An 11,491-nucleotide genomic window follows, 5' to 3' on the forward strand; every position below is an offset into this window, starting at 1 on the left:
ACCAGTATGAGTTGAAAAGAGTGGAGTCTGGTCCTGAGGCTCGTTCAGTGTTTGTACAACACGAATGTTAAGAAACTTTTAGAGTTTTAGTGGATCTGATTTATCTGATTTACGAGCAACTATTTTCCGCGCTTTAATGGATAGGCGTTTATTGGGTTAAGTTCGTTTTTGCCGCTGTATATTTACGGAAAGTGAAAATGTATTTTTCGGTATATTTCTGCGGCAATAAATACGCGTTCACACTATACGTGAATTGTACACGTGTGTGTGTACACGTACGTGTTTAAAAATAATGATAAATCGTTAAAAACAAACTAGCTATATAATGATTATCATACTGTAAGAGAAAAGAATTTTACTTTTATTTGAGTCCTTTACTAACCTGTTTTCCTTACAGCCTTTGGATATTGCTACTGTTGCTCTCTATAGCCGTCGCTTTGTTTGTTTGTTTGCGACATTGGCTGCAAAACAAGAAAAAGAAATTGCATGCATCGACATCAGATAATAGGGTTTATGTTGGCATTTTCCATCCCTACTGCAACTCGGGGGGTGGTGGCGAGCGTGTCTTATGGTGCGCCGTGCGTGCTTTGCAGGTAAACAGATTCTGCCCTAAAGTCGGGTTGGAATGTGCACCCAATCACTCATAATGTTCGAACATCCTATGTTGATAAAGTGTTTGCCTTATCTAAAGTGTGCTATGTGTATGAGTTTAGATATCCAACCAATCTGTAATGATACACCTTTGTGGCGAAACCTTTTTAATATTTCTCCAACATTGTCTCATTTTAGGAAAAATACCCCAAGGCCAAGATGGTTATCTACACGGGAGACATAGACGCGTCCCCAAATTCCATACTGGAGAAAGCCAAGAATGTCTTTAACATTGCGCTTGATAGCGACAACGTAGAGTTTGTGTTTTTGAAGCAACGCAACTGGATAGAGTCCAAAACCTATCCGCACTTTACGTTATTGGGCCAAAGCCTGGGATCGATGGTGTTGGGATTAGAAGCACTTTGCAAGTTCCCTCCGGATATCTTTATTGATACCATGGGATACGCTTTTACTTTTCCTCTCTTCCGATATTTGGTTCAGGCTAAAATTGGAGCCTATGTGCATTATCCAGTGATCAGCACCGACATGCTGAGGAGAGTGCAAAGCCGGCAATTGGCACACAACAACAAAAAATACGTGGCGAGAAATCCATTCCTGACATGGGCCAAATTGGCCTACTACCGCTTGTTCTCCAAAGTGAGTTTTGTGTAAAGGATAAATGGCAATTGCTAAACCTTATTTACAACATTTTTAGATGTATAGATGGATGGGACGTTGCGCTGACACAATTATGGTAAATTCCACATGGACTGAGAATCACATACTTCAATTATGGGATGTGCCTTTCAAAACGCATCGCGTATATCCTCCCTGTGAAGTGAGCCATCTTAAGAATCTGCCGCACTCGGAGAAAAACGATGAAGTTATCATCTTATCTGTGGGACAGTTTCGCCCGGAAAAAGATCATCCACTGCAACTGCAAGCTATGTATGAGCTAAGAACTCTGCTGGCACAAGAGGAATCCCTCTGGAACAAGATACGACTAGTCATTGTGGGCTCCTGCCGGAATAAAGATGACTACGACAGGCTGAAAAACATGGAAGACTTATCAAAGCACTTGTCGCTGGAGAACTGTGTTCAATTTCATGTGAATGTTTCCTATGACGATCTTTTGAGACTATTTCAAAGTGCTCATATTGGCATACATACCATGTGGAATGAACATTTTGGAATTGGAATTGTTGAATGTATGGCAGCTGGTCTCATAATGGTGGCTCATAGATCTGGAGGTCCTCTACTCGACATCATTGAGACCTCTGAAGGCAGTCAAAACGGATTTCTCGCAACTGATGCAGTTGAGTATGCGGAAAATATATTGAATATAATTCTTGATTCGTTTGACACGAATAGAATAAGGAATGCGGCACGGTATGTGATTATGATTATTTGTTTCTTTAAAACTCCCTATTTATATTGTTTCCTTTCAGATCATCGGTGGAAAGATTTTCTGAACAAGAATTTGAAAAAGGCTTTTTACGAGCTACTTCAACCTTGTTTACAGACGCATAAACCAACAAGGAAGAGTATTTCGAAACGGGAAGAGATCCAGTCTACCCTAGTAGGACGTAGAACATAAATAATTAGGGCATTAAGCCCCAACCGTTAAAGACTGTCGTAGTTATTATTCCGGTACACCGCTAGGATTTAGATCTCTGAGTGAAACGTTCTTCACCTGGATTAATGCCGTCACTCATCCTGTGGAAGGAAGCACTGTGTCCACTGAAAAGACGCTGGTTCTTATCTGCGCCATCAGGATTGGATCAGTGCCATTCCGAAAGGGTACAGATCACCAAGAGCCAGCGGTTTACGAAGAGAAATGGATAGAGCTCCCATCTAAGATACCATCGGCTGTTTACACAGGGTTCTCCCAAGATCAGCTTGGTCTAAAACTTGTTCAGGAGGTTGCAATATAATTAATAAAATAATAATTCTGTTATTTTTATTATATTGTTGAATTTATTGGTATTTTCTACCATATAATTGAATATTTGCCACGGTCACACTTAGTACAACTAACATGTCACACAAAAAATCATCGATGGCCATCGGCCATTCACAAAATAATAAACAGGATATTTGAACTACAAAGATTAGTCCAATATACATTTACGGTATAGACAGATAAATTAAATGAATTTCATCCATCTATTAAATTCCACATTTAAGGCATATTCAAGAATATAGGGTATCGAAACTCCCATACGCATGTTTTTCGATTTTCCCTGGGGAGTATTTATTTTGTATTTACCATTTTGGTTTGTAAACAATCCATTAAAAGAAAGTCATGCAGTCATGCTTGTGGAGAATGGATTGATGAATCGGTTACAACTATAGCATTGGCGCTTGGAATCCTAACTAGATAGTAATATTAAATAGAACATCAAAATCGAGGAAAAGTGTACAAGATGTACAGTATATTTTGAAAATGAGAAGGTCTACTTTGGTATATTGTTGAGGGCCTTGCGGTACATTTTGTCGATAAATCCGCTGTCACACTGATAATAAAATATTTTGGACAAACTGTTGAATGAATTAAATAATATTAAATAATAGTAAAACGCACATTTATTATGGAATATGTTCATTCTGTCTGGAACTACATTGCCTCGGTGTGCAGTTGCATGCACTGCGCCGAGGACGTTGGTGCTCAGGTAAGCTGCAATGACGTCGTCTTTGGACAATAATAGAAGCAGAGTTCCTTTTGTCTTGCAGAACATTGAACCAAACGAAAGAACACACCTACTCGTTGATCCCGTCAACCATAGTCCGGCACTCAGGAGAAGTAATTCGGATGGCTTAAGCAACGATTATTCCCATTCGCTTCCAAAAAAAGATGACCAAACGGCGCTATCTAGACTTGTGCAGAACACAGCAATGTGCGTACTTCTAAAGATGCAGTGCATACATGTGTACATGCATATACGATGTACATATGCACATACATATGTATATTTATGCTTATCTGCATTTATATTTCTAGAAACATGATCAATGTGGGCGCCATGGATTGCCATAGCCTGGAGCATCAGGAGTACACAGACAGAATAAAAATCTACTCGCAGCGCTTGCACCAACAGTGGAACAATGTGCAGCACCCAAACATAACAATGAAAGGTTAGGCACACCATGCATGGTATAACTGATGTAATTGATAAGCAATACTTTTCTGTGAATTTATTTAGGACTGCTGAAGGATGTTCCCAATCATCAGTTCTATATAACAAAACCAGTCTCTGCTAAGGATACACTTCAGGTTAGTCAATAATTAAGTTCAGGCACAGCTGCAAGGTTTTATGGTCAAAATTGCTTACCATTACAGATGAAATTGTTTATCGAGAAAGCACTGATCGGTGTTAACCAAATACAGATCGATCACAAAGAGGCGGTTGTAGTTCCTTTCCAAATACCCTGATTATTCATCAAGAGATAAGTAATAGATTTGTGTATCAGTTTATAATGGTACTAAGTAACCCCTGCAAATTCATTTAATCGACTTATTTTATTTAGTGTATAAATACAAATAAATACAATACACACACACACATACTCCCTCAGAGAATATTTGTACAATTCAATAAAATTACAATGATGTCTTTTGACCTTAATCATAAGCTGTGGGTATCCACCAGAAAGGATATTGGGCAACTCATCAAGAAGCAGAATCGCTTGAAGAAACTAGAACCCCCCGAGGAGAAGGCAATCTCGTTTAAAATATTTTCAGAGCTTTACGTGTTGTATGTGGAGCTGGTCAACAAGTTGAGTTTCATCTATCACAACACTTTTCAAGTGCAAAAACGAGCTGTGGTACGCGTTCTTGTGGAGAGTGCCACACAGCAGCTGATGAGACTCAAGGAGGAATTGAAGGGCATGGAGTTGAGCGAATACGTTTACATAGACAAAGCATTGGTTGCTCGAAAGCTCACCCCTCGGGATCTGATTATATGGAGATCACCTCAGTTTCTATACCGCCGTCCTTTGGATGCTCAAAATATTGTAGCTGACAACAAGTTGTACATGAATGATATGGAAAAGGAGGAGAAGGCAGCCCAGGACTGGGTCAAAGTTACTGAAGCAGTGACGCTGATTCAGTCACACGAAAGGGCGCGCCGGGCTCGTGTGTACAAGTCGAATATAAAGTTTGATAAAAACAAGTTTCTCAAGGTGATGCAGCGAAAAAAAATCAACTATAAATTTACCTTCAAGCCGGATCAGGCCATGAGCATCCCTGTCAAGAGAACTATCTTCTCGGCCGACTTCTTAAAGGACTTTGAATCATGCGAAAACTTGAGAGCAAAAATGGAAGTATTGGAGCCGTCAATTGATGGTAAATATAATTATGATAACACACATACATATCCAGAGTAATATTTTCCTTCTAGATGATGAAGTGGAAAGGCAAAACAAACGTCGAGACGCTGCAGCTCGTAAGATACAAGCTAGGTGGAGGGGCTACAGGACAAGAAAGATTGTGAAAATAAGGAGAAGATTCAAAGAAGAATTATACGGAATGAGAAAACTCAGAAAGCTAAATCGGCCGGACCGTGCTGCGAATTCAGTTCTCGAGATGTATAAGAAGGAGATGTTGAAGAAGAAGCTTGACGAGGAATATGTTCAATTAATCACTGATGAACGCACGAGGATACTGCAAATGCGAACTCCTTGGATGATGGAAGATATTTCCGATCACATACGTCACTGGTTTCAAGACTTGTAAGTCCCGTATGCATTACATTTGGTTTAAATTATAAATAAATTCCCTCAACAGCTATGACAAGACTGGCAACTTCCACCCATACCCCGATCCGGTCAAAACTGGCACCATTTTGGTTGTCATCGATGAAACAATGACGCCATTAGAGTTCCAAGAGACCCTAGGGAAAAAGCCCATGACCAAAGCGGAGCGCCAGAAGTTGGCAGAAAAGAAAAAGGCAGAAAAGCAAAAACTAAAGGACAAAATTCGCAAGCAGAAAATGAAGGATGCGAAACGCAGGAAAAAACTAAAAGATGCTGGAATAATTGATGTTGCCTACGAAATAACTTCAAGCAAAGCTATAGGTAGGAAGATTTACTCCCTGGTTTTCCTATTATTCATTTATGTTTATATTTACAGCAAATATTGAAGAGACAATGAAGCAATTTGCACTTGATTGGAGAAACATTGATGAGTACCTCAACAAAAATCACGATCCAATCAAAGATTGGATCACAGAGGAAGAGTTGGCAAAGATACATCAAGAGCTGAGAGGATTGGTTGATGAATATATGAGGTAAACCCAAAAGAAAACACATTTAAGTTAGTTTCTGTGGCAGTACCATGATCATTATTATAGGGTAGAGTACGAGCTGCTTAGAGAAGCTTTGGCCAAAGATACCAAGACCAAATACAAGGCTCAAAAAGTGAGGAAGGCCAAACTTAAAAAGGAGAAAAAGAAGAAAAAGGTCAAGGATATGACAGCCGATCGAACGCTTGATTCATTGTACCAAGAACTGAAAGATGAAGGCATCATTGAGGATGTTTCCCACAAAGATTTCGATGAATTTATAACCGACTTTAATTTTGTTGCCGATGACACAAGAGATGAAGATGGCTTAACGTTAGTATTGTACTTTTATAGCTCACGATTTAACATTCCCTCACGAACACATTAAACAGAACTTTGGGTCCGGCCAAGGGGGATGTCAAAATGATCGTTCAGGAATCAATGCTGGGCATGGGAGAGTTCGATATAGAGAAACCAAAGTCTATTTTATTAATTGGACCACTCAACAGTGGCAAAAGACTAATTTGCAATATAATTGCCTCCGAATTGGGTAAATATATCCAGAATTTATATAAGATAAAACATTTATCATCATCATTTACATTTTAGATGCTGTGTTTATAAATCTTAGTCCAGAAAAGGTCTTTAAGTTTGCGGATAGAATGAAGTATTTCCTGCATGTTGTTATGAAAGTGGCAAAAGCCTTTCAGCCAGCCATATTATACATCGAAGAAGCACATCGTTTGTTCTTGAAAAAGGTTCCGCCTGAGCTGAAGGAAATTAATCCAGGGCTCCTTGGTCCCTCCATCTCGAAAGCTATATTGAAAAATATAAAAAAATCGGACAAGATTGTTCTTTTGGGGACGAGCAACATGCCATGGTCTGCGAAGGGAAAGTTCAAGAAAGCGTTCCAAAAAGTTCTGCTTATACCAAAGTGCGACTATGGCACAAGCTTCCTACTTTGGCTGGAACTTATGACAGAAAACGTAGAGGATATGGAGGAGTATGCATACTCTGCACTGGCAAGAGTCTTGCAGGCATATAACTCTGGTGAAATTGCACAAAACATAAGTCAGACACTAGATGTTTCGCGAAGAATGAGGCTTCGAAATGAAGCCATAGATCCCAACGAATTTTTGGAGTATTTCTTGAGCAAAAATGAAGAGCCAACCTTTCCGCCAGATCAAAAGGTAAACTCTCAAAGTTTGTAGGTAATTAATGGGTATTATAATATATTATTTTTAGCTGATGGAAAAGTTTGACAAATGGTTTGGCAAGTCTAACAAATTTTTAAAATTAAGACGCAAGTTCATGGCCAAAATGATGGCAAAAGATAAGAAGAAGAAATAGGTGGATTTCCCAAGAATTTAGTCAATATTAAAAATTAAATGTAGAAATTAAACATAAATAAACTTTTGTTGGATGATGACGATGATACTCCTCCGAGTCAATTAACGTGTTTTAATTTATAAAAGAAATATCCAATATTATTTTGAGTTTTATAACTCCAATGCAGCGACAACTGCCAGACATTTGCTTGTGGCCAAAGCTCCCAAAAAGCTTTCGATATAACACTGCGATGGTCTGAGCATGCGCTCCATTAATATAACTTTTAAGAATAAATACAATTATACTTGTCAGTCCTCAATTCAAGTCCATTTTATACATCAAACAAGGAGAAAATGATATTAAATTAGCGAGCAATAGTGATTTGGAGTGAGAGTTAATGAGCCAACGATACACAAATAACTGTGGGCTAGCCGAAAGTTAAGAAAACGAAAGACACACGCACAATAAATACATATTAAAAATGGTAAGGACGAAATTGTTTGCCCCCTGCGAACAGCAGAAATGTTTATTACAACATAAATGTCCACTTTTAATTGGCGTTTTTGTTGCATTCCTTAAGAGTGTGTACCTCAAGTGTTTTACCTTTTGCAATCGAATAAGAATTTTTGTCTGCAATAATGTCAGGCATGTACGTATGTATTTTATGTGGATATACCTGCATATGTATGTACGCCAGGATGTGTATTATGGTTTACATAAGCGTGTATCGTGTGTGTGTATTTAGCTATGTATTCATCCATCCATACATACATACATATCTTTAGCAACTTTATAATTGAAGAGTGTTTAAAGTTTTCTCTCAATTTGGGGGGCTTTAAAGGCCTGCATATTGATTAGTTTTGTACTAGAGATGCGCATGGACTGCGTTTTTTTTTGCCGTGGCACACCGTGCCTTGAACATTTTTTCGCTTTTTAGCCGAGTCGGGTCTGTGCCTCACATTCGCACCCATCCCTAAGTTTGTATTAACGTTTATATGTACGACGAGGACAATACTTATGTGTTTCGTGTTTCGTATTTATGTATTTCTTTCAGCACTTATGTGCAGCTGTATGTATGTTTGAATATAGTGTATATGGATATGTAAGACCATATACATATGTTCATAGCTTTGACTTTTGTCCATTTTATGATTTTAAAATATATTTTTAATACAAAATAGAAAGAATTCAAAAAATATATACATTTCCCAATTTATATTCAGTATTATCCTAAGGTTCTTTTGTTTTCTGTGATAAAATTCTCCCTTAATTGAAGGCAGCAATTTCGAAAATCAAATGAATTCATTTATAAGATGTTCGAACAGCCTCAACGGACACTACAGAAACCACAGATGACAGAATAATTGAGATTGTTCCTTACTTTTCTATCATGACGGGGATCGCATATCTTCTCCATCAACTGAAGATTGATCTTCTTCTACAAGCTGTTTATATTACTCTGTTTCAATGTTCCCTACAGCAAGGGCACGGTCAAGCATACCCTAAGTTTTGCTCCAGTCTGGGTCTAGATAATTTCTTTAGCCATATTTATGTGTGTTTAGGTACCGGACTTGTATTACAAAAATAAATATATATAATTTTGTCGTTTATTTCAGAGTTACTACTCAAGGAGATCGTATTGGCAATTTGCTCTATATTTCTTTGCGCTTGCCGTATATTGCATAGGTAAGTAATTTACTTTTTTTTTTTATACAAAAATAAACGCTTTTATTAATATTTTTCTCTGATTTAAAACCATCCAAACAATCAGAAGATTGTAGATTCAAAATCTTTGTTATTTTCAAACTGAGTAATAAATAAATTTGCGATACCTTTCCTTTTCCAGATGGCTCTTTCATATTGCCCGAGAACGATCCACCCACAACTGCTCCGAAATTTCTATCTAGAGGTCACCTTTATAAAGTCATTGTGGGGGAAACAATAGAGCTGCCATGCAAAGTACAAAATCTTGGCTCTTTTGTGCTATTGTGGAGAAAGGGTTCATCCGTGCTTACCGCTGGGCATCTGAAAATATCCAGAGATCAACGCTTTAAAATTGTCGGCGATTACAACTTGCAGATCAATGGAGTTAAGACGCAGGATGCCGGGGACTACATATGCCAGCTTGGAGATCAAGAAAATCGTGACCAAGTCCATACAGTTGAAATCTTGGGTAATACAAGCATTCAGCATTGAATTTTGTTTGAATTAACTTGACAATTTTGTTCTCTTTACAGTTCCACCAACTCTAAGGGCTCTGCCACATAATGGACAAGTGACTGCACGAAAGGGAAGCACTGTCACATTGGAGTGCAAAGCATCTGGCAATCCAGTGCCAACAATATTCTGGTTCAAGAAAGATGTGTTTTCTGGACCCACTCATCTGTCGGATAGTTCCACATTGATATTGGAGAATGTGGACAGACACCATGCCGGCACATATCAGTGCTCAGCAGATAATGGTGTCAAGGAGCGAGTTTCCATGGACATACAGCTAACGATATTATGTAAGAGAGGATTAAATCTATCCCAGTTGAAGTAGAAATATTAACTTAAATGTTTACATATTTATTTTGCAGCTCCCCCCGAGATTACAGTTGAAAAATCCTGGGTTCATGCTGCCGAGGGATATGACGTGGAGCTGGTCTGCATTGTTCACGGTGATGTGAGCTCTGAGGTAAGTAGTACTAGAAAACAAGAGAATTAAAGTTAATATAACTTGCTAAACAATTTTCCCATGTCTTACCTGTGTTTTGTTTACATTATTTACAGATGTTGTGGTACCAAAATTCATTTTTACTGGATCCCACTGATCGCCGTTCCATGTACCCACGCGATGATCGCTACAGCCTTATTATACGCAACTTTCAACCCACTGATTTCGGCAATTACAGCTGTGTTGCTGACAATGCACTGGGCAGAACTAAGAAATATATTGAAGTGTCCGGCCGTCCGGGTCCAGCTGACTTTATATCGCCCGCATTGAGCGGATTTCTCGATCACTACAACCTCACTTGGGCAATCGAGTCTGTGCCGCCATTGGATGAGATAAAACTATTGTACCGGCGGCTTTTGGTAACAGTGAACACAATTTAGTGGCTAAACAGTGAAAATATATTTTCGTACACATTTCAGATGAATGAAACGTATCAACATCCTGGCAAATGGCACGAGTACCACATCAAGCCAACGCCAATAAGGACAGACGGATCCCACTACTTGATGTCGTATGTAGTCAAAAATCTGGAACACAATGCCGTATACGAAGCGATTGTTCAAGCTAAGAATAAATATGGTTGGAATGAGGTAGGTTTCACATTTAAAGTACATTAAACAAAAGAGACTAAGTTATATTTATAATTTTTATAGATCAGCGATATTCATCAATTTTATACGCGAAATCATGACCTTCTGCTCGACATCGATATGGAATATAAAATGGGAGTTTCAAGCAATAATAGAATAGTTCCAACTATCTGTGGCATTATTTTATGCATATTTGCGTTGGTATTCAATCCTATCATCAGTATTTAAAATATTGCGTTCAGTAATCATTTTGCAAAAATATAATTTAAAAGGTGCCTTACTAAAACTTTAGCAAATAATTATTCATATTTATACGTATGTATATGGATGTATATGTACACTAAGAAGAACGTAACATGATTGAAATCTGAATATAATAATCTTAATCTTATGTTCTTTATAGAAAGTTCATCTCGAATAGGCTAAACTCTAAAACTCTATTCAGAAAAAAAAGAAACTATTGTTTGTGGTGGCAGTCGTTCTTGCATTCCATTTTTTGTAGCAATAACGGCATAATGCTTCTATGAAATATAGTTATTTTAATAATTAATGCAAGAATGCAAATACATACATACAAGCATAAAAGAGACCCATGATTATGGGGTGAGCCGAATATAAAACCCAACTCCAACAAATTGGGTAGTTAAAGAAAGTTTAGTCTACGATAGCAAGTGTCTCTACAGACAGACAGACAATTGGTCATGGCTGCATCGATTTCGAGTTGATGCTGGTTAGAAATATGTGTACATATATCATCATTTATGTATATATTTTGTTTCATTATTGTTTCTTGAAAGAACATACATATGGGTAAGACATTTAGGGATATCTCAGATCAAGAGAGATCCCTGCCGCAAAGATGTATAATTTTATAGTTTTGATTTTCTCAGACATATGATATCCCCAAAATATCACATTATGTAATACAAAAGTAGGCGATAATATGAATTATTGTAAATATTCAAAACCAAATGTCAAAATCT

At 37.8% G+C, this 11,491-nt stretch overlaps 3 protein-coding genes across 5 annotated transcripts; all 3 read left to right on the top strand.

Moving 5' to 3' along the window:
* The first annotated feature begins 242 nt into the window (after positions 1-242).
* LOC117894974 (GDP-Man:Man(3)GlcNAc(2)-PP-Dol alpha-1,2-mannosyltransferase) lies at positions 243-2,219 on the top strand. The gene is made up of 5 exons (XM_034802312.1): positions 243-339; positions 398-593; positions 790-1,248; positions 1,307-1,980; positions 2,040-2,219. The coding sequence occupies exons 1-5, from the start codon at positions 326-328 to the stop codon at positions 2,119-2,121; spliced, it is 1,425 nt and encodes a 474-aa protein (XP_034658203.1). The 5' UTR covers positions 243-325; the 3' UTR covers positions 2,122-2,219.
* Positions 2,220-3,102: 883 nt separating this feature from the next.
* Positions 3,103-4,156, top strand: LOC117894976. The gene is made up of 5 exons (XM_034802315.1): positions 3,103-3,263; positions 3,325-3,488; positions 3,593-3,726; positions 3,795-3,865; positions 3,932-4,156. Exons 1-5 carry the CDS (start codon positions 3,183-3,185, stop codon positions 4,022-4,024), a joined length of 543 nt encoding a protein of 180 aa, XP_034658206.1. The 5' UTR covers positions 3,103-3,182; the 3' UTR covers positions 4,025-4,156.
* A 14-nt stretch (positions 4,157-4,170) lies between these two features.
* LOC117894972 (IQ and AAA domain-containing protein 1-like) lies at positions 4,171-11,455 on the top strand. 3 transcript variants are annotated; one of them, XM_034802309.1, is made up of 14 exons: positions 4,171-4,936; positions 4,992-5,322; positions 5,378-5,667; positions 5,723-5,879; positions 5,943-6,206; positions 6,266-6,423; positions 6,483-7,063; positions 8,819-8,888; positions 9,049-9,375; positions 9,440-9,709; positions 9,782-9,879; positions 9,975-10,277; positions 10,338-10,508; positions 10,572-11,404. In XM_034802309.1, exons 1-14 carry the CDS (start codon positions 4,198-4,200, stop codon positions 10,734-10,736), a joined length of 3,924 nt encoding a protein of 1,307 aa, XP_034658200.1. In that variant the 5' UTR covers positions 4,171-4,197; the 3' UTR covers positions 10,737-11,404. The 3 variants fall into 3 exon arrangements, with proteins under 3 accessions (XP_034658200.1, XP_034658201.1, XP_034658202.1); XM_034802310.1 differs by lacking the exons at positions 8,819-8,888; positions 9,049-9,375; positions 9,440-9,709; ... (2 more) ...; positions 10,338-10,508; positions 10,572-11,404 and adding an exon at positions 7,119-7,282; XM_034802311.1 differs by lacking the exons at positions 4,171-4,936; positions 4,992-5,322; positions 5,378-5,667; ... (2 more) ...; positions 6,266-6,423; positions 6,483-7,063 and adding an exon at positions 7,388-7,686 and having other exon boundaries at positions 10,572-11,455.
* Positions 11,456-11,491: the final 36 nt, after the last annotated feature.

Source organism: Drosophila subobscura, chromosome J (genome assembly GCF_008121235.1).
Source record: "Drosophila subobscura isolate 14011-0131.10 chromosome J, UCBerk_Dsub_1.0, whole genome shotgun sequence".
Lineage (NCBI taxonomy): Eukaryota > Metazoa > Arthropoda > Insecta > Diptera > Drosophilidae > Drosophila > Drosophila subobscura.